Consider the following 23132-nt stretch of genomic DNA (forward strand, 5'->3'; position numbering starts at 1 on the left):
AGACTGAGAGGAAGCCAATGCCACGTTATCACTGCCTGGTGAAGCTTGAGGCATTCCCTGTCTAGGAAAAGCGTCTGGAGCGGGAGCGACAGACCGGTGACACTCTGCCACGGCACTCTGCATCAGCCCTTCCTGCGAGCCTTGCTCCCCTTCTCGCCCGCTCTCAGCCTGAGCCAAAATTTCCGTACCCTGCTTCAGGGCATAGGGCTGGAACTGCCAGCTGTGCCCCAGAGACATCAAGGAAAAACCTTAGGGAAAACCTGCTGGGATGCAGGTTCCCACAGGCTGGCACTCTGGATATGTGAGCAGGCGGCCGCATTTGGGTCCCCAGCGATGGGACCAGGAGCAAGAGGCTCAGACATATCTTTGGGATGCAGTTTCTTCTGGACTTTGTGTTAAAAACACATATGTTTGCAGCTTCTGAAGGGCGAGGATACCAGGACTTCATGCTGGGCCTCCTAAGGAGCATCTGCAGTGGGACAAGACTGTGCTGAGACCCTGTAGATAGTAAAAGATGGAGAATCAGCAGCAGAAGAAACCAGGTGTTATTCAAGTGCACAGAAGATGTGTGTTAATGAAGATACAGCTTGTTTGCTACACCTGGTCCAGCAACTAGCCCAGAGATCCTTTGCAAACCTCCTTATCCTAATGGAGAGCCAAATCTAGGACCAAAAGTAAAGCCTGTACTTGCTTACTATTGGAAGCTTTCAATCAGAAAGGGCCACGCTGTGGTCTTATTTCCAGAATAAAATCCAGAGCATCTCCACTGAGGTGGGAGGTGCATGTGGGCACCCAGGTATAAGGGCAGGGAGGAATTAATTAGTGCTGGGACATGGGCTGGCCTTAAACATGACACTGGGCATCACTGCCAGTGATCTGGGCTGTGGTTTCGAAGTTGAAATCAAAGCTGTGTTTCCAGACATTAATGGCGTGTTTGTTGTCTAAGATGGTGGAAAACCAGATAAAAGCTGTAGCCCAAATGACCTGTTTGATTTGCTATAGGGCATTGTTCGTGCAGCTTCTAAATAGCCTGCATTAGAAAGACAGAGCAATTAAAAAGGCAAACTCACCCAAATTCATGGGCTGAGCTCTGGGATGCTGGAAGGATAAAGGTCTAATTCATAGAAACATCTTTGGCTCCTTTATTTAGGATTTCTGTATATTATATATGCAGACAACCAGGAATGTCATTTTTTCCAGACTGCTTTTTGCATAAATTAAGATTGTTTGCTGTTCACCAGCTAACCCCGCCATGACCTCCCCTCCCCTCCACCCCCCCGGCTCTGCTTAAAACCCGTGGGCCCATGCTGGCTCCTGCAGACTTCTGTGAGTGCTGGGAAGGGGGAAGGCGAGCTGGGACATCCCGAGCTGCCCGGGGTGGCTTTTTTGGAGAGCTGTGGAGCTGCAATGAAGACGGACAGGTTAATGAAGCACCTAAAGCAGGTCGTAGGACAAGGGTGAGGGTCCCCCCTCTCCTGGGTAGGTGTATCTGCCTCAACCATCCTTGGAGGATGGATGGTGGGACGCGGTCATGCTCTTGGGGTCAGGTAGTGCCGCATGTGCTGAGGAAACGCCTTGGGAGACGCGAAGAGCTCCTTAACGCAGCCTGGATCCGGGTGGAAACCTGCTCGGCCCCGGGAGCGCTGATAAATGAGACGCTGCTGCTTCCCCTCCCACCCACATACTTCCACTTTCACTTCACATGTGGGACCCAGCACTGCGATCCCCAGCCTGGCCATAAATAACCCCTCCATCACCAGGCAGTCATGGTGACAGCGTGTATTAAGGCTGCCAGTACAAGTGTTATTTTTCCTCTTTCTTCCTCCTGCAGCCCTTGGTGTCCTTCACGGAGGGGAACATCACACCTCTCAGGGGATGTCACCTGTGTCCTGTTATCCCGCCTGAGCTCCCCCGATAATCGGCGGAGGATACAAAAGACAGTCTGTCCAAACGTGCTTGGTGGAGCTCAGGAATTAAATATGAAAAGACACAGCTGTTCCAAAAGCCTAATCTTTGTCACAGACAAACTTTCCTTGACCTGGAACCATGTGGAAAATAAACAGAGAGGTAAAGGACATGTTAATAACTCATTTCCACAAACCCAAGCCTCGCATTTCTGCTACTGTATTTTTTTTCCCCTCCTGCTCGCTCTCCTAGCATAAAGTATTTTGTAAGATATATACATTTTTGCATTGGTTTAGACGTGCTATTAGAGCACTGTGCTGAAATATCTCCAATCACCGGCAATTTCCCTGCCCTATGGTTCCTCATACAGAAACGCGGGATAATAATATTTTCTTTGCCGAGCATGTAACTCAGGTTTCTGTCTGGATGGTGGTACCCAGGAGGGCACAGATTTCAGCTCGGACCTCCTGAGATTATTGTAAAAACCACCAAATCCTGTTGTCCTCTGTTGTGTGTCTGTCAGCTGAGGGAGAACAAAAAGGTCAGTTTGATATTGGAAAAAAGGCCTCAAGAAAAAGAGAGTTTCCTAGGTTTATCAGCTAGCCGTATAACCCAAATACAATGAAATCGCTTAATTCTTACGTCATTCGCGTTCTTTCTCCCCCTCACCCCCAGCACAGTGGCATTTCTGACGCTGAAAAGATGTGAGCCATGAAAGGAGAAGCCCAGCGACTTCAAAGGATGTGCTGTGTTGGGTCTGAGTCAAGTGGTGAGTCACGAAACGACGGTGATGGAAAGCCAACGGCTCCTTTCTCCAGGCCTGGGATCACGCATGGGGACCACGAGCTGATTTATGGATGCAGTTGAGATGCTGTGCTCGGCGCTGCTGCCGAGGTGTCCCTCTCTCGCGGGGGGAAAACAGACCTCCGGAGGTCTGCAGGACCACCTTGAGTGGAGCCAAATGGAAAACTTGGGCTCTCCCTGTTCTCCAGATGCTGCTTCAGCCTCGCTGACAGTCCTTAGCGGCAGAGCAGGAGCTTTTTCACCGCTCAACCCTTCCCCAACATTTTTGGAGGCACCACTTGCCAGAAGGGAGGTCTTCCAAGCCCAGGACACCAAAGCCACCGCACCCTGCTCTCCAGGCAAGGCCACCTACACTACAGAAACCAGAATGTAAAGAGAGCAGGCGGCACAAGGGGACCCAGCTTTCGGATTTCGGCTGGTGTCCTCAGACAACAGCAACAGCAGTAATGATAATTACAGTTTCCCATTCATTATCCTCATAGTTTAACCATAATAAGCTGCTTATTATTTTCAGAATGGGTTTTATATGACATTTTCACTGCGGTGCTAATCTTATTTTTTTAAAAGAGGATGCAAAGGGAAGCAGTTAAATGGTCTCAGTTCATTTTCTTTATTTTTATACTGGCTTGGGAAGCAGTTGACTTTTTAAAAATGTCAAGATTTTTATCAATGTTTTGAATTTCACTACAGCAAGATGCAGGGAATATTTTAACAGATAAAAGAAAATGAAAATATCTCTCTTTTTTTACCCCCATGCTAATAGTAAGTTAAGTAATAAAGAGCAAGTGATTAACTGGCTGCTGAATTCATTTTGAAATCTGGCCAGATGTATTCGAGCAGGAATTGTTAGTTGATAGCATTTTTGTAAATCTGATCTTTATTTATACGCTTGCCTGGGAAAAGAGCACTTCTGAAATCTGGCTTTATAGTCTTAGATTAAATGATTTTGGATGAGGATTTTAATTTACAGATTTGAAGAGGGTATATGTGATGAAATCTTATCTGTTTTTTTTCTGAGTGTATCAGATAGTCTAATAAAAGATCCCCCTCCCAACCAACAGGCCTAATTTTTCTTGAAATGACAGAACTGGTAAATGATGACTGATTTGCCAGTTAACATTTTCATAAATGAGAACTGATTTACCTTTTTCTTACAGCTCTCAGGAGTTCCTGTGCATCCTTCCCCTATGTTGTTAATGGTGTGAGTGGGGCAGGCACCTGCACAAAGGAGATTGCAATGATAATATTTATGTTGGCTTTTAGAAAAGTGATTATTTTTTGTGCTTACAAGGCAAAATTCACAAATTTGCATCTTAAGGGCTCAGACTGGTGATGTTATGGCTAGAACTTCCCTAGAGATGTTGCTTAACATCAGAGTTAGAGCTGAGTGGAAATTTCTCACTTCCTCTTCCAGAATGAAAATATGGATGGGACTTGGTGTTATTCTGGGTTTTATCATATATATACACATATATGTATTTATAGTGATGTGTATAGACTAAAAATGAAAACTCAAAGCTGAAGGAAGGGATTTTTCTGCACGTTGTATCACATCCAAGCCAGTCTAAAATCTTCAGGCACAGTTATTTAAAGTCTGTTTCTGCATGGTTCTCGTACCCCTTGTAGAAGTGAGATAAACCATGTATGAGCAAGTTTATAGCAATTAATTCAATCCGTACGAAGGAGATTTAACTGTAGCAGCTTCTAACCTAATCTAGCCTCGCAAAAGTCATGTGTGGACCCCTTTTAAGCATTCAGGATGCTCCCATACACCCTGAACTGCTTCTCTTTTAGTGTATATTCTGTATCCATCACATTGTACCCAAGATGATGGATCTGAGCTCCTGCCTGACCCAAAGATGGAAAATCCCTATTCTCCCGCTTTTGAGGACAGATATTTCCCCTCAACTTGGACAGGGCATGCAGCACCCTTGGACTCCATAGGAGGAGGCAATTAATCGGGTGTTCACCCCTGGCCCGCTGGCCAGAAGGCTTGAGCTCTGATGGTGCCTCTACTTTGCTTTCGAGGCCAGCCAGCGACAGAAAGCCTCAGCACCTGGCCACCAGATGTGCACAGCTCTTGGGGGACCACTGCTGAAGCATCTGGGGCACAGGATGCGTGTCATTGCCTTGATTTTGAGGAGGGGCAGGAGGGTGTGCTGCTGCAGCCTGGGCAAACCTGCCACAGTATTTACAAGCACAGGCAGCTCCTTGATCTGGCTGTGTCACCTTCTCCCAGGGCAAACAGAGGCTGGGAAGGTAACCCTCCAAATCAAGACCCTCTTTCTTTGCTCCCTTGTACTGGGGTCAGCGTGTAATACCAACTAAAAGCAGACAGATTCAGGCGCTCAGGGTCATTTTATCAGTTCCTGCTCTGTTTTTCCAGTGTAATATGGAAATGATGATACTTATAGATCCATAAAGGGATGTGGAAGCTTATTACATGGCAACTTCTCACCCTTAGTGGCTTATGATCCTCAAGCAGGACCACAAGTCTGCAGGATCTCTCCCTGGAAAGTAATCTGGGCGGCTGCAAAGAGAGTCAATTGTGGTAGGCGACAGTCAGTGAAACTCAGGGTACTCTGGCCGTGATGAATTTTGCCCAGGTGATCCCTGTTCACTCCCCAGCTCCAGGATGCAAACCGTGACCCTCTCCGGTCATAGCCACCTTCAGTATGATGCTGCTTTTGTTTTCCATCCACTCCTCTAGCTGCAAAACGGTGATAAGGATTTCTTAGGTTATTGGGAAAGGGGCTGTTTCTGCTGACACCTATATCCAGCACCTTCCAGAAGGAGCCTGTGTGCCTGTGCGCCCCTAAATTGAAGCAGCCTACCAGTGCACAACCTGTGAAACATCCACGAGACATCTCAGACTCGGTAAAAACATTAATAACTACTTAAGTTAAACATTAAGGAATCATTTTATTTTTTTACGAGTACAAAGAAAATCCAAACCATCTGGAATGGAAAGTAGTTCTCGATGCACAATGGCTCTATGATAAATTCCATGAGCTACCCGAAATTTAACCCAACTTTTTGTTGCGAGCTGAAGCAACAGACTTAGGTGACTGATGTGCCCAAAATCAGGCGACCACGTGCAAGCTGAGCGAGGTGATCTGCACGCAGCAGACATCATGCTGCCTTGTAAGAAACAGCCAAAACCAGAAGCCTCTCCATTTTGCAGACACACAGTTGATTGGACAGCCATAATACAGAGGCTATTAATATATAGATTACTGTATCGGAAGAACCGTCTGCTGCAGAGCAAAGCATCCAGCCCAGGGAAAGACATCTTGTTTGCAGCTGCCAGTGGGGTTATCCTGCAGCCTTGGGAAGAGTTGCCCAGATAAAAATTGATTGCTGGATGCATTCCACTCCTTTGGCGCTCAGACGTGACTGAGGCTTTGTACCAAAGCCCAGGAGGCTGGAAACCTTCCTGAGAAGATGGGAACCCTGTAAATAATTTCCTGCGTTAAAATAGCTACAAGAGCAATCCGTGCCTTACGGCTGCAAGTTCAACAGGTAACGTATATTCGGGCCACCTGTAGCCGTGTGTTTCTAAGTTAAAGCAAGGGCTAAAGGAGAGCTACATTCTTCATTTAGGAGCTGGAGAAAGTCCTTGAAGGACCTGTTGATAGTTTTATGTGCATAAATATTGGGGTTTTCTTTTTATTTGTCACTATGTGCGTTTGAGCAATCTCCTGGACTGGTGGGTGAAGAACAGGAGAGACCTTTATGTTTGTGAACACTAGTTTTGCACATTTGATTCCTCTGGGTAGCACCTGGCAGCAGTAGATGCCACAGAAGCCCTGTGCAGGCAGAAATTATCCATGTCATAGCAAATGCAGTTTCAGTCTGCACTTTGCAAATGTCCACTTAGCTGAGAGTATCCAAAATACCTGGTTTTGGACTGGGAAGGGCTGTCCCCAGCAGTTATTTCTCTCCTCAGACTGATCAATACTTCAGCCTGGATTTCCAGTGACAGTACTTAGATGTACATGCTGCATTTTTTTTATTGTGAAGATGCTGCAAACCTCCCTGAAAACCAGCCACTTCTGCAAATATTCTGGCAAGCAGAATATTACAGTATCAGTGCATTGAGGCAATAAGGGCCGAGTCCCATGGCTGTGTCCTCTTTTTTGCTGTTATATTACAGTTTGCTTTTAGGATTTCTAGGAATAATCACAGCAGCTGTTCCCAGCCTCCCATTTCACCCATAAACAAAATGTCCCAGAACAGCACATATGTAACCCTTGGTGTCTGGACTTTGCCCCGCTCCTGAGGCTGCTGGCAGGGGCTCAGCTGGAGCGGTTGCTCACAAAGACGGTGTGATGGGGATCTGTGCTGGAGCTGGAGAGGATCTGTGCTGGAGCTGGAGAGGATTATCAGCCTGGAGCCCTCTCCTGGAGGAAAAAGCAGCTTTGCTGCCTGGAGAGTGAGAGCAGGAGAAGCAGGATGGGCAGGTCCTCCTGCATCCAGGATCTGGGGGTAGAGCTGGGGCTTCAGAAGTCCCTGGCCAGGCTGCGAGGGTTTGGGCAGGCTGGGCAGGGGGATGCAGAGGCATTAGGAGAGGGCAGCCCCAGGTCCTGCACTCCCAGAGCGAAGCAGGTAATTGACACTGGTGGTTTCTTTGAAGTGAGCCCGCTGCAACCTGTGTTTCTGTCCCTCTCCCTTTTCCTGCCCAGCTGGGAAAGCGCTTGCCTGCCCTTCAGGTCCCAGCAGCCTTCTCTCCAGAAAGCCCCTGGCCTCCTTTAGCATCTGCGTTAAAAGCAGTCTTTGGGGTGATGCAGGTTGGGACCAGGCACCTCTATCAGAGGAGGGAGCTGAACCAGTGGCTCCCAGTGCTGCCCCAGCATCTCCCCTCTCTGGTGCCTTATGTAAGGGGAGATTGCTTCAGCCTTTATGCTTTTAAAAGCAAGCAGCATCTACCACGGCTTTTTTTTTTTTGGCACGCCTGGTACCAGAGGCGTGTGATAAGGGGTTTTGGGGCAGGCTACCAGGCTGTGTCCACAGCAGCCTGATGGCTGGATCCTGCCCAGCTTTGGGGGTAAGGCAGGCACCAGAAAGCCGGCGGTGCCCTGGTGCACGGGAGCAGGAAAGGCAGAAGTGCCCAGGGGACCTTTCAGGAGGAAACAGCAGTTTCTGCCATTAGGCACCTCCAGGCAGAGGCAGGAGCTGAGCCGAGGTTCGGGGATCAGGGCTGGATAAACCTCACCCTAGTCGTGCTCTGCGTGCCTTTATTTTTAGTCGCCGTGCAAAAATAAGCTCCACTTCACAGGGACTTTGGGGGGCCGGAGTAACACTTGCAAAACCCGCTGAAGCCCTCGGCTCGCTTTACAGGACACAGGAGCAGCGTGGACACAAAGGCCACCACCACCACAGCCCAGTACCCCGCACTGGGGGTGGGGGGGGGCTAGCAGGAGGCTGCCCCTCATGACCACCTCAACCAACATCACCCCTTTTTTTTTTTTTTCCCCCCATCGGCGTGACATCTGCCAGAGGTGGCTTTTTCCTGGCTAGCGGTGGCCGCCGGAGCACGAGCGGCGTGGAGCTCTCCTTTCCCACCGCCCTGGATGCAGGACTGACCACTCCCCCTCCCTTTGAATAGGCGGCCCTGCTGCAAACACTATATTTCCATCCTCTCCAGCTCCAGCGCAGAGGATAGCACCAGGTAGTTGGAAAGAGATCGGAGACAAGTGTGGGAAGCCGTGGAAGACATAAGCTTTTCCCCTGGTCTTTCAGCTAAGTAGTAAGTGGCGGTGGGGAGAGAGTCTGTTTAAACTCTTTTGTGGGTTGTAGGTACCTGTGTTCATTTTCAGGACATCTAAGATTTGTTTTGCCAGTGATTTACTTTTACTCTCTCCATTTCCAGTTTCACCCAGTAACTGATTCATGTGTTTGCTAACAGTACTGCAGAAACTTATATAAATGTCTGAGCTGATGCTTCCCTTTAAAAATCCCCCCCCCTTTATTTTTTATATAGAGTATATAAATTTTATATGTATGTTTAGGAGAACATTATTATTTTCCTCTTCTAGGCAGAAGGCTGCACCTTGGCATTATTACAGTGGATTAAATTTGCAGTTCTTTTTTCTATTTTGAGTTGCATTTTGGTTTGGACGGAGGTTTGTTTTTTTTTGTTGCGAGGCAGGGGGAGAAGCAAAGTGCCTGGGGTCGGATGCTCACTCAGCTCCCTCCAGCCCTGAGCACAGACAGACAGACAAGGAGCGGACCCCCTCACAACGGGGCTGATTCCCATCTTCGGAGGGATGCTTGTAAGGGGTTTGCTGCCGCACATCCCCTTGTTTTCAACAGCAATGCCATCCCCCAAAGGGCAGAAAGTGCCACAGGTGCCAGCATTTGCTTTTGGGAGGAATTGGAGCCCTGAGTGTGACAACCGCAGGGATGTGCTGCCGCGCCGCTGCCGTTCCTTGGGAAGGGCGCAATCCTGCACCCCTCACCCAGCCGAAAAGAGCCAGTGGGAATTGTGAGTCCCTGAGGAGCACAGGCAAGGCCTTCCCCCTTCCCATTAGTCTCTAAATCATTGCTTTGCATGTGGCCACTCCTTTGGTATTACAGTTACCATCAACTTCCCATCCTGTGCTGTCAACTGACACCTTTGGGGGCTGTGGGCTGGGTCCAGAGCGGTTTCCTGCTTACAGGCTATTCATGCTGCCTCTAATTTGGCTGGTTTTTTAAGCTTTCCCCTGCCTGTTGTGTAAACAATTTTCTGGCAAGCCAGATTTTTTGGGCTACCCAGGCATTTTCGCCTTGGGCAGCAGGGAATGGCACCACTCACCCAGTGGCTGGGGTTTGTGCAGAAGCACGCCGTGGATTTTGTGCATCGGGATGTGTGTGTGTGTGTGTGTGTGTCCCCTGTCCTCAGCTTCACCGCTGAGCTTCGGGGTACCTTGTACCCCTCCAAACTAGAAAACACCCCAGTGCTATTTTCCTCGTTATACATCTGGCAAGTTGAGGCACAGAGGAACGAAAGGTAACCTAATTTTCTAAAGCGATTTGGATACCTAATGAAAAGAGGTGCTTCGTGGGATTTTCAAAGCACTGGCAGACCTGGGCAGGCTGGTCTCAAGCCTCCTGCTGCGGGAGTCTAGAGCAAAACGCAGCCTTACAGCTGGGCTGTCAATCCCTGACCAAGACCCCATTACCACGGGGCAGACTGGGCTCTCTGAGATAGCGACCATGTGCTCCTCGCAGGGCCAGATCCTTCCCTGGTGCAGGGGATCCCTTGCTGAACTGTGGGAAACTCATCCGGTTCTTTCCCCTTTTGCTTTGCCCCAGCTGACGATCTGGCCCCGATGTTGTGCTGTAAGTCTATTATTTCACAGAGGGAAATTTGTGAGTGAAATAACAGATGACCTAATTACCCCACCACCACCCATTCACATCTTCCTGCAATTGCAAGTAGCTGCTATGATCCAAGAGAGAGCAGCGTGATTTAATGGCAACAGCCTCCCTGGTTTAGTATCCCACCTAAACCCCTCTCCTTGCCATGACCTGCGCTGTCAGCTCGCTATAGATTTGGTGGTGCTGTTGACGGTGGCACTATTTTAGCTTCATTATAAAATAGCAGCTGACTAATAGACGAATGAGCAGGGTAAAGGAGAAGTCTAAAGCAGAAAGCAGTTTAATACCAAGCACAGAGAACAGGGGCTCGTGGGCGCGTGTGTATATGAGACTGGTCCAAACTTTAACTGTCCCAGCACTATCTCACAACTGCTGTCATCCATCCCAGCTAGAGCTTGTCCAGCCAAATGGGAAGGCTCTTAAGATACCATCATATCTCCTTCAGATCTGACAGCTACTGAGAAAAGAAAGAGCACAGCGTTAAAGCAGAAAGTGATGTGCTGACAGGCAGCCCCCCCTGCCCCTGCTAGCCGCATCATTCCCAGAAACAGCGTGGACAACCTTCTTATGGCAACACTAATCCGACTGCAATCACCGCTGTGTAGTTAAGATAGTGGCTCAGGGGCTCAGATACTCGGCCTCTCATGCTCACTTTCTCCATATGACCTTAGCCAAGTCATTTAATCTCTTGGAGTATTTACGGAGGGTGCAGAAGGGCAATTGCTATATTGCTCTATTTACCATAGCATCATTATTTACTGCCCGGCCCAGTTTCCCTTCAGTAAATCAGGTATTATCTTTGAGAACGCTACGAAGTTTTAAAATCATAACAAATGTGGGATCCCCAGTATGAAATGGAGACAGGAGGTGGCCGATCTGTTAAAAAGCGTGGTTTGTAAATAGGCAGCAGGAGAAGCATGCTCATTTCTATTGCTCATATCCCTGCATTAAAGACGCTTCTTTTATTTTAAGCTGGTGCCAGGGTTTGATGAATTGAATGAGGTTTTTAACATGCCAACAGATCAACAAACACTCTTTCCCCTGAGAACTGAATTGGCAGGCGGCCTGGAAAATGCCAGGATTTCAAGGGTTAAAGCCTTGCGGAAGAATGTCATTTCCACGAGCTATTTTCCCCACCCCCTCAAAGATGATAAATTATTACTTGATGCAAAAATAAAATGGCTATCACTAAGCAGCTTTGGGTCAGTGAGCTGCCAGCGCAGCAGCCCATGGAGGATGGTCATCTTGAAGGTGCTGCTTCTCATTTTTAAAGTCTTCATTCACGTTCTTGAAGTCAGAAATATTTTGATGGGGTTGCTGATGCTGCCTTGTCCTCCTGGCTCCTCATCTATCCCCATGGAGAGGGAATTTTGTGGGTTTATTGGGATGGAGAAAAGCGCCCGAGTACTGTTTTGCAGCTGTCCCAGTTGAGCCACCCTCCAGTGACACCTTTACTGGGTTGCCAGCCTGGGGTTGAGGGATATGGGATGGGTAGAACCTGAGCATGGTCCTACAACTCAGAAACTGGGGAGCAATCTGAGCTGCAGGATTTTGCAAGAGACAGGGGAGACCCGTGCACAGAGCACTAAACTGGGAGACAAAGGTGGGAGCTGCTGGTCTCGACTGCCACGGGAAAGTCACTGTGGTCTCACTCCGCTTCTCTTTCCCCATCCTTAAAACAATATAATACTAAAACATTATATGAGACTATTATAAAGGGTCTTCATGTATCCAATAGACAAAGTTTGCTTTGTTTTAATATACATTTTTAACTCCTTCCTAACCTCTGCATGGGTGCATGTGTTAATCATGAAGACAATCAGCTTTTCCTTTTTTAAACTAAGCTTGGTAATTTGTTTTTAAAAAAACCTCTTATAAAAGAGGAGGGATGGATGTTGAAATTAAATTAAAATTCTAATTTACTTTAGAAATGACCCAAGAGTCTAATAGCTTTGGCTGGTACTTGATCAAGTCCCAAAATAAATGCTGTTTCTCCCACACATGTTTTCACAATAAGACAGGAATAATAAGAGCAAACAATAAGACTGAAGTCAAGCTGTTAAGTCATTAAGGATTTTACCAAATGGCTCTGATTCCCCTCTATTTATTAACAGCTCTCAGCAAGCTGTGGATCTTGATTATCTTGGTGTAAATCTGCAGTGATTTCCTTAATATCGGCCAAGTTACCTGCCACGAAGAGCACTATCATTGAATTTAGCTCAGCTGCAAGCTCCTGAGTGGTCATTAAAGCTATCTAATGGCATCCAAGGGGAGGAGAGGAACTATTTAGGCTCTTATTAGAGGAAGCTAAAGAGAAGAAAAATATCGCTCAAACATCAGGGAAACTTGCTGACAGTGAGAGATGTATTGGGCTGTGAAGTAGTTTCCTATGGGAAGTGGTGGAAGTTCTGTTAAAATTAGCCTGGACAAAGCACACCAGAGCTCCCTTTCTGCTGTCATCTTGCCTCCCATTGCTGGCCTTGCATACCTGTTTTTCCAGAGCACAATTATTTTGTGCACAGAATCTGCTCACCTGCCCTTTTTCAAGCAGGGCTTGTCTTCCAGGTCCCTTTCACAGCCTCAAGCCTGCGTGTCTCTGTCATTTAACACCCCTTGCCGCCCCAAATCTGCATCAGGTTGGGGGACAGAATTTAACTTGCATTTTAGCTGGACTTGCCTTGAACGGCCAGGGATGGGGGTGCAGGTGGTTGCTGAGGTTGCACAGTATTTCTCACCCTGACTTGTGCTTTTTAACAGTACACCTTGCAGGGGAAGAGAAACCAAAAAGCAAACTGTGCTTGCTATAAATCTATTTCAGCCGCTGTCTAGAGATGATAATTCCCCTTTTCCAGTCCAGGGCTCGGGAGGGGGTTGCTGGTGCTGCTTTACAGCTCTGGCAATCTTATTGATATTCTTTATTGCATGAAGCCTTGTCTTGGGTGTCAGGATGGGTTTAGTGCTTCTCCTGTGACCGAAGCACATGCTGCTTCGAGCATCAACGAGTGGTACTTTGCTGGAAGGTTCAGCTGGCAACGGCATCCTGAGAAAGATATAAACGACATTCAGAGAGGCATGAAAGCAGTTCTCGAGAACTGGTGTGACTTAGGTGTCTTGATCAAAGGAAAAAAAAAACCCCAACCCCAACTGCCTATTGCACAAGCTGCAAAGCAGGAAAAAGAGCTGCTCATGGGGACTGCTGTTTTAACTGCTATTTTAACGGTGTAACTGAGTACTCTCGGACACGTGTGTGCCATTGAAATAGGTGGATCAGCCTGGAGATTTCTCTGTCTCCATTTTGCAGAGTCTGTCTCGCTTTGGTAGCATTTGGCAGCATTAATCTTTACTCTAGACCAAGAGGGAGATCAGCTCATGTTTAGGTGAGATGGTTTACACTTGTTTAAGGTTAGGATCAGGGGATGGCTGTGTGACAGACCGAGGACTGAGCACCTTGCCCTTCATTAGGCGAGTTGCAGAAATGGGCTCCATGTACCTTCTTTGTTTTACCCAGCTGCAGACTGACCCAGCTGCAACGAGATTTAAGCAAACGTGTTTTAACGCCTCGTTAGAGCAGGCTGGTAGGGTGTGCACAGATGCCGAGATTAGTTAAGGCTTCTCAGCCACAGTAACTTGCAATATGCGTGTTTTTGTGTTGCTCTAAGCGCAAAGAGAAATAGGCTCGTTGTTCTTTTACCACTTAGGTGAATTAAAAAGAGAAGTTTAAAAAAAAAAATACTGGTGTTAGAGCAAAAGTTAGTAATAACAAGCAGGAAATGATGATAATAATTTAATACACATACACATGCAGGTGTTTCACATTTGGCCATTAGTCACAGAGCGCAGTGGGAGACGCTTTCTGGAGTCCCTGTTTGCTAAAGTGGTGAGTGAGGCACAGCTGAAGCAGGCTCTGCCCTTTGCCTGGATGTTTGCTAACCGCTGGCTGGCCCCCAGCAACAGCAAAGCCCCCCCACCCCGGCCCTGTGAGCGGGGAAGGTGTGGAGGGGAAGGCTGGGAGCGGGTCCCAGTGCCTCTGGGAGTTATTCGTGGATGCAGTGCAGAAGTGGAGGCTGAAGGTAAGGTGGTTGCGCTGGCTCTGTCTAGAAGATGACTCGGACAAGCATTCGCATCTGCAGCGGTTACAGTCGGTAGCGCAGGAGGTCTGCAGAAATCAGAAGGGAGGCATTTCGGAGGAGCTGGAGCTCTGTGTCCTCAGAGAGGTTAAAGCAGTGGCAGCTCTTCCGTCTCGCAGGCTATGCTGTGTATTGGCACGGTGAAAATAGCCATTCCCCTTGGCTCCAAGTCATATCCTGCCTGAGTGAGCCGTTCTGAGCCCAGACTACTCCCCCTTTACTCTTTCCTCCCAGCACCTTTAAGTCATGTTCCCCAAAACACAGAAAGTGCATTGGCCCTGCATTTTCTGCTGCGCATTTAAGGGAGAGAGGGAGAAACGTCGACTTACTTGAAAACAGAGCCAGACTGCAGCTCCTTCACCTCAGCTACACAAATGGGCTAATTGATGATTAAAAATTCCATCTAATGAACAGCACTGGTAGAAGGACTTGCTCAGAGGAGTACATCCCATGCTAGGAATGACATGTGAAACTGCGATGTGCTCCTGCGAGCTGAGATCGTTGTTTAGTGCACTGCAAATTACTCAGGATATAAATCTCAGCAATGCAAGGGAGAGCTTTAGCAACGGAAACGTAAGCTAATGCGGGAAAACAGAAGAATGTCTCTTGAAAACAGCAAAGTTCTTTGTGAAAGAGATTGTTTTTGACAAAACTTTTACAGGAAAGGTGTTGATCTCAACAAACTGGCCTTTTTTTTTTTTTCTCAAAAGAAAAAAAAATGGCAACGACTTCCCACTGATTCTACAGCAAAGGAAATATGATCTCATCTTCCCTCAGAGTAGCTCCATCAGCTTCCAGGTGATAATTCATTCACCATTGTCAGGCTCTCATCAGTTTACACTAATGGATCTGTGTGTTTGCATTGTTGATACAACACATCTAATCACAATATCTGCTATTAATACAGATATTTTTCTTCTTAACTTTTCCAGCTTAAACTCATTAAGATGATAGTCTGGTCCTAGCTTTATATGGATGTGAGAAAGCACAGGTTTAGTAGATACTATCAGTTTTTATGCCTTTTGCAGCAGGGCATCTAATGTCCATCTCCATTTCCGCAGGCACCTCTGAGATGATGAGTTACTATATGGACACAACCATCGGCAACACAGCCCCTTATCCTTTGGCTCGCCCTGGAGTGATGGTAAGAAAGGAGTTTGGGTTGTTTTTCTGTCCCTAGAAGTGGGTTTTCTCTTTGGTTGCTGCAACTTTGCTGGCCTATTCACTGACATGGCTTGGTGTTGACCACTAAATTGTTCCAAGGTTTCACGCAAATGAAACAGCGTCCAAATGCTGTTTACCCAGAGCTTATCTGAACCTCTCGAGCTTGCAAACTTCAACTGGAAATAGGATCGCTGCATCGGATTTCCTGCACTTGTGTTTGGAGGAGGATTGTTAGGGTAACCATTGTCCCGGTGCCTCCGCTCCCCGTGCTGACCTTCACCTGCTGTGGATGAATGTAGTGGGATCAGCACAAAGCAGATGAGGCTTTGGAAAATGTTCGGTTGGTTTTCTGGAGTTTTTGGACAACTTTGGTGCTCCCTCTCCGAAGCCAGCGCCTTTCTGCCTGTGCAGCTCATGGGTGGTTATGTATAATATATGTTAAGAGTGTGATCCTGGGCGTGCCCATGCTGGCTGCCAGCAGCTATGGGACAGGTTTGACCATGCTTCGACCCTTATTCAGAGAAATCACTTTACTAGACATATGCCCAAAGAAATTCTGGCCAGTGTTAAAGATCCTAGACAAGGTCAGATGAAAGCTGTAACTCTGAGCTGAGACACCAGGCTGCACAGACGACTTGCTAGAAAGCAAAATTTTCACCAAATTAGGAAGAAAAGACCACTCTGACACATGAAATATTTCTAACACAGCTCACTATTTTTCCTTTAAATGGTTCCAAGCAAGTATTTGGCTTTTAAATATTGATTGGGAACGAAGCAAAACTATTTCCCTGCAGGAAATAATAAAAATTTTTAAAAAAGAAAACATCCTGACTTTATTTATATATATGTTGCTATCCTCTTATATAGAGATATACACATATATGTACCATATATATATTATATGGTATATATGTCTCTACACATATGTATATATGGCAAGTATGTATATAAGGTATATACATATATACATTCTATAGATACACATGGTATGTATAAAATAAAATGAAAATTATATCCTGGGATTATTTCCAAATACCTATATATGCTTGTATATATAATACATATATTTTCTTTATAAAGTATAAATATCACTTTATATACAATAAAACCAAACATGTGTAATATATAATGACAGTTATAACCAAGATTACATATGTGTGGGTATATACGTGCCTATATCACATGTATAATCAATACATGTATGTACATATATAATGTATTATGTGTAAGTGTAAAATACAGTATATTATGTAATATATGTGTAACAAAACGTAAGTTTATATGAGTACACATCTGTGTATATACTTCATGTGTGCATACCAGGTATATATATATATATATACACACAGATGTACGTATACACACGTATAGACGTCCATGGACAAGTAACTATAACTAATATAAATACAAATAATGCAAATATAAACATAATAATCACAAATGATATCAATATAAAGACGCATATGAACATAAATCTGATGGCTTGCCCCAGCTCCCACCAGCGTGGGACCGGGCTCCCCCATAGTGCCAGGGCTGTGACCCGGGGCAGGGCCGCGACCTCCCCATGTTTTTTGGGGGGCTGTGGGGCCTCCCGCTGTCAAAAATTAATAGTTCCAGCTGGCAGGGCTGAAATGAGCCCGCTCTCAAGGAGGCTGTCCTCCCCATGGCTGGCCCTCAGGAGATGCCCCTCCTCGCTGCCATCTTGCTGAGCACTGCCTCACGGCGGGCCTTCATTTTTTTTCCCTCACGTTTCTTTAAAAAAATGCCTTTTCAGCCTCATTGTCACACCCCTCAGCCAGGTGAGTTTGGGTAACACTGTTTCTTCTGAGCAAACTCTGAGGGCCCAGGGCTTGGTGCCTGATTTGAGGGGGGAGAAAGGCACGCTGCCACCTTGAATGGGGCAGCCATTTCAGGGTCCCGCTCCCCTGACGCTTCTCCCTCTCCTGGTCCCAGAAGCAAGGTGCCGCCGGCCCCTGTGAGGATCCCTGGGTGACCTGCGGCTTTCAGTCCGCCTGCTGCCAGCCGAGGACATGCTGCCCGCTCTGGGATGAGCCTGCCACGCAAGAAGTGCCCACCGGCCTGGAGCACTACAGCACGGGTAGGACACCATTTTGGGGGTGGGTTTGGAAACTGGGATGGCGCCTTTCCCCCCAGCCTTGGGGCTTGTTGGCATGCTCAGGTGAAAAGACGGGCCTTAAAGGCCTGCCACGCTCTCGTTTGTTGTCCAGCGTGTCCTGCTTGTCTCCTTCCTCCTATATTTGCTTTCTGCCCCGGTCCTGACAATTTATTGGGATGTTTTGCCCTTAATGCAGCCACAGGGCACCTACCACAGCATCACCAGGTTGGTACCTGCCTTGCTGGCTGTCAAGGGTCTCCCTCAGTGGAGATGGGGCCAGAAAGCAGATAAAAACCTTAAAGCTGCTTTGTTTAACTATTCTCCTCCTGTCAGAGTGATGCTGAAGGATGGGAGCTTCCTTCTTCCCTGCCATGCTGTGGGTGCCCAGCTGGGAGAACCCCTCTCCTCTTTCGGGCGGTGATTTTGATGTCCTGTGTGCATCTCCCTTGGATTTAGGGACTGCAGCCCTGATTGCTGCTCCCTGGGGTCTTGACAGACATGGGGGTCTCCAGGAAGATACTGTAGGCAAGGTGGACCTGCCAGCCTGCTGGTTGCATCTTCAGCATTTCCCATGGCATTTGCAGGACTGATGTCCTTGCCAGTGGCTTTGGAAAATGGCCTTCATGGGGGGTTGTGAGGAGCCAGGGACTCCCAAGGCTTAATTCCACTGTGGTAGTGATTTTGGGTCTCTTGCTTTTGTAGCTCATTGCCTTGCTCCTTGGGAGGGTAGTGGCATGGTCTTCAGGTAACCACAACTGGAGATGTGTGGTCACGCTGTGCTGTCAGGGCTGCATGGCTGCAATGTGCTGCACAGCTAAAACAATTCACTGACTTGGACTAGATGATCATCTTCTCTAATGCATTCACAGTTTGAAAGTCGTTACAAAATCGCCGGTGACTAATTCTTGCCCTGCACGTTGTTCAACCCGTGAATTTTCAAGCTGAGCTTGCAGTTTGGGCTGCTTCTTGTATAACCAGCTGGCAGTGCAGATGTCAGGTGGGCAGTTGGTCCTCCTGCCTGCAGGATGGGCGATGAGGTATCAGCAAAGAGCCCCGTTGTGCTGTGGCAGAGGAGAGGGCTTAGGTACGCCATGGCACAGGCCAACTGCAGGAACTAAGTGAAAAAGCTCAAGTTGCACGAATGTGACCTTTGTGAAGGGCCAATATGAAGTTTATGTTTCACTTAAGTCCCACATAAGCCTATCATGAAGCACTTAAATCCCATGTAAGCTTTTGCATGGCATGTGCTGGTCTTCTGTGACTTGTTCCCGGCTCGTTAGTTATGCACATTGGCCCCTTGGGAGGGGAAAAGCCCTGATGTTTAGAGACTTTCTGCAGCTAAAGAGTTCAGCAGAACCAGTGACTGTTGCGGTCAAATGTACAGTTTGAAATCTCTCCTTGGCAAATATTCAGGCATTTCGATTTTTTTTCTCCTTTGGTGAGCACTTGTGTGTGAGTAGGAGACGGACGCAGAGCACTGCGCCTCTGGCTGGAGCAAAACTCTACTGCCTATTCCCAGCCGTTCTTATTTCAGCTATTTGCTCAACTCCTGTGGGTGACCTCTCTCAGCATGATGTCAACTCTGCTCTGATGAAATCTGCCCTTGCAGCATTTGGATTTACTCAAACATTTTGCAAATCTGTGCCTGGAAAGTTTTCTTTGTGTTTTTTTCCCTACCCTCTCCCCTTTTCTGTGAAAGTGCTCTCTCCAGGGACCAACATATCTGCAACGCAGATCTTCATTACTCCATGCTGGGTCTGTGAAATTTCTTGTTGCAGAGACTGGAGCCTGATTCAAACCTCAGTGAAGCCACTGGAAAAAAAAAAGCTGTCATTGTCTTCAACAGGTTTCAATCAAACTTTCAGTATATTGGGATGGGTAGGACAGGCCTTTAATTCTCTTGCAGTACCTAAGAACTACTTTTCAGTTCTTCCTGTTGCAATGCAAGGTACTCTTTCTCTGATTTTTTTTTTTTAAATACTGCTGTTTCTTCCGTCTAGAGCAGTCTCTAATTTTAAATGAGAGGAAACTCTCATTTGTATATACTGCTAAGAACGGTCTTTCATTTCTCCTTTGTGTTTCGGGTGCACATTAAAACCATTTGTCATCTATTCTTCTGGTGTACTAGAGGCTATTTTGGTTTTCATGGTCTTGATGTTGGTGAAAGAAACAAGTCAACAAGGAAAATGCAAGTGTGAATATATCCTCTCACAATAGAAACCCACAACATTTCTAAAAGTTTTAGAGCTGCTTGCGTTTAGAGAAGATATTTTTCCTTTGAAGCTTGGGTGAGTTTATTTACATTGTGCTTGAAGTCCGATAAGATTATTCAGTGATATGGGGATTTAGCTTGTTGATAAAGACAAGAAGCGGTGGTGATGTTTTTTGGGTTTTTTTTTTGTTTAAAAAGCAAAAATTTGGAAATGGTATAGAGTCAGTTTTATTTGTTAGCTTGCTACCACAATCTGTGGTGCATATGTTGGGCCTATTACTTCCCAGAGAATCAACCTAAACTGGGTTCTCAGCAAGCAAAGGGCACACCCCAGAGGTGGTAGAAAAAAACTAGCAAGAAGGGAGCTGCTGCCTGTTTATGAAAAGTAGCTCTGCTCCTTGGACAAGTGGGAATACAAGTGTAAAGGCCATTGCACCTGAACCATCTGGCAGGCCAAAATTAAGGGTGCCATGTGTCTGCCCGAAGCAGAAGGGTTGCTGAAAGGATGCTGAAAGCCACACTTAGTGCCGTATGTTTAATTCATAGAGTAATAGTATCCTAATATTAGCCTCTGGTAATATTTTTTGGCTTATACAAGGTTAGGCATAAAACTGGAGTGGAGGAAAATATTTGATAGCGGTATTATAATTTCAGCACGGACATAGTGCTGGCTGTGCTGCCTTTTTGAGCCAAGGCCACTTTGACAACCCCTTCCACTCTGAACGGGTTTGTTTTCCTTACTGATAGGGGAGATAAAACTGTTGTTAATGGCAAGCAAGGGATGAAACAACTCTGGCTGAAGATGTTTCTATGGCTGTTGTCATGCTGAATTAGCACACTTGGACTGAAGGTGCTCCCAGCCTTTTGGACACTACAGGAGCATTTTGGGGAGTGATCCTGCTTTCACTGAGACAAATGGGATTGGCTTTGGGATTTTGCAAGGCAAGAAATGAAATGAAAGCCTTTTCTAGAGGAGAAATTAGAGCTGCATCTCTGACTCTGCTTCCCAGGCTAATGAAAGCAGTCCTGCTGACTTCGGTCAGGCTTCTTGCACTGAGACACTGTCACAAATAAAAGGCATCACCTTAGGCTCATCCCTAACAGCCAGTGTGATTCAGGCTGGTGCTGTGGGAGGGCATGGTGCAGAGACCAGCCTTGGCCAGTCTGTGGCTGATGCTGTCTGGCCACATTAGCTTGGTGCCACCTCTCAGCCCAGAATATTTTGGGTTTGTTAGCTTTGCGGGTGGCATGTCCCTAATGCAGCAAACCTGCATCTGACCCCCTGGTGCTTCACGGACATTGGGTCCCTGCAGCCTGGGCCATAGTGGTGGTGTGCTGGGTTTGGCAGGAAAGCAAAGCCCTTGTAGCTGGAGCCAGGCATTGCAGCATGCCGCATTGCCCCACGCCCACGCAGGCAAAATAGGGATGCCCTCCCTTTGCCCCCACCCTGCTGACTCTGGCTGTGATCTTCCTTCAAGCCCAGCTCTCAGCTCAGCCTGGACTGCAGGCAGGAGTTCCACCGGGACCGCCTGCATCTGTGGTGAACTCTCCCTGCTTTTCCCCACGTTGCCCCCTCCTTTGCCGCGAGACCTACTCTTTCCCTGGTGGAGATCCCCAGAGGAAAGCTCTTTCTGTGAGCGGTTTCTGGGCCGGCTTCCAGGCCCACGCTCAGAGGAAGGGGGCTTGGGGAGGAGGAGAGAGGGGGGGAAGGTGAAAGCTGACCAGGCTCAGCCCGATGGCTTCTCCAGCTGCAGCACATTTTCCGAGCGAAGCTTTTTTTCAAAAAAAGAAAAAAAAAAATCTGCATTTTTTTTCATGTCCTTTTATCCTATTTTTAACTGTGGCCTCCTTCCTTTTCTCAGCCTCCTCCAACACTTCCCCCCTCCCCTGCGCTGCTGCTGCCTCCCCCGCACGCTCTCCGCAGAGATGAATGGGCGTCTTTTCACAGGGCACGCACATCTGCTTGCGGCTCGAGACCTAGCAGGACTTCTCAGGCAGTTCTCCTGGAGGAGACCGGCCAGTCTGTCCTCTCCCTCCTTAACAAACGAGGAGCGGGCAAGGGAGGACGTGGAGGAAGGTGAAGAGAAACAGAACAGGAAAAAAAAAAAAGGGGGTGAGCCACCACGGGGAGGGACAAGCAAGAGCTGAGGCGATGGATGCTAATTTATTTCAAGGCTCAACAAAAACCATGCACAAAACCTGCCTCTGCCCAACCTGCTGCTAGTCGTTCTCCCAGATCTGCAGCTTTCCCTGGCCATTTGCTCTGACCCAGGGGATGAATGAGCCCTTTCTGCTGGGCTCTGTTGTCATCCTCTGGCCGGCGAGGTGGTGCAGTCTCTTGGGGTCCGGTGCTGTTTATAGCTTGGTTGGAATGGGTTTTTCTTTGACCTTTTTTCTTTGTGGCAGTCTTTGGGTGTTTCATTGGCTCCAGTTAAAGGCATGTCACACCTACTATACTTGGGCCCTCTGGGTTTGTTGTAGGACGCGCATAATTTTCTCCATTAAGAGCACTTACTCCAATCTGTCGGTGGAGAGAAAAGATCCCTCTATGCCTTGTGAATGGATTGCAGAGCTGTGGGCTGCCTGTGGTGTCTTAGACTCTCCTGGCCCTTTTGCGAGGGCCCTGTGAAGGATGCTCAGCAGTTACTGGTTTGCCCTTCAGGTCACTGGGAGCTGGACTCCGTGTCTGATTTGTGTGGATCCTAGTTGTTTTGCAGGTGAGAAAAACATGACCCTATGATACCTACTGACGCTCCCTCTGCCTCCCTCACTGTAACCTGCTGCAAGTCAGCACTTGGAGAGGTTTATTTGCACTGAAGCAATAGAATGACAAAAATCCAGGCTTTCGCTTTTCCATTTGTTTCCTGCTTGATTCTGGAAAAATCCCTGTCTCGCCTCTCAAAGTCAAAACCCAAGGGAGCTCCCTGCACGTTGGGTCATCACCAGAGAACGAGCGCTGAGCTCTTTTCCCACTTGAGCTGCAGACTGGTGTCAGCTGGGGATCAGCTGCCATGCAGGGAGGAATCATGGTCTGAACAGGGCGTTGGTCCCCTGGATGAGGCTGGGTGAAAGCTGGAAGGTTGTTGCTTGTTTTTGAGTGATGCCTGCAGATTTGCTGTGGGCCTTTAGTATAACAGGGGGATGGGAGCTCAGCAAGAGGGAAAACGCAGGTTAGCATGCTGCACCAGGATTGTCGCAAAAATGAGCAGCAGCACTGGCAGCTTCACTATGCCATGGAGAAGGAATAGTTTGGTGTAGAGTCAAGGAAGAAAGGGACTAAGCAACAGGCTATTCAGGGCTTCTGTGGTGCCTTGAAGATGACTGCAGAAGATGTCTTGTTTTGGGTTGGTCTTGGAGTAGGATTGATCCCTCTGTAGGGATGGAGTGAGGTGGATGTACCTGTTTTCTTTTTCTGGGGGAGAAGGCTATCCTGCGCCAT

The 23132-nt window shown here is 47.4% G+C and overlaps 1 protein-coding gene across 1 annotated transcript in view; it reads left to right on the top strand.

The window, feature by feature from the left end:
• The first annotated feature begins 8380 nt into the window (after window positions 1-8380).
• The window catches only part of ETS1 (ETS proto-oncogene 1, transcription factor), a 78293-nt gene continuing 63541 nt past the window's right edge, over window positions 8381-23132 (top strand). Inside the window, exons 1-3 of the mRNA XM_069788211.1 lie at window positions 8381-8458; window positions 15263-15345; window positions 17319-17463. Coding sequence (XP_069644312.1) covers window positions 15274-15345; window positions 17319-17463 — 217 coding nt within the window. The 5' untranslated portion in view covers window positions 8381-8458; window positions 15263-15273. The remainder of the gene's footprint in view (window positions 8459-15262; window positions 15346-17318; window positions 17464-23132) is intronic.

Source organism: Haliaeetus albicilla, chromosome 7 (assembly GCF_947461875.1).
Source record: "Haliaeetus albicilla chromosome 7, bHalAlb1.1, whole genome shotgun sequence".
In the NCBI taxonomy this organism is placed as follows: Eukaryota; Metazoa; Chordata; class Aves; order Accipitriformes; family Accipitridae; genus Haliaeetus; species Haliaeetus albicilla.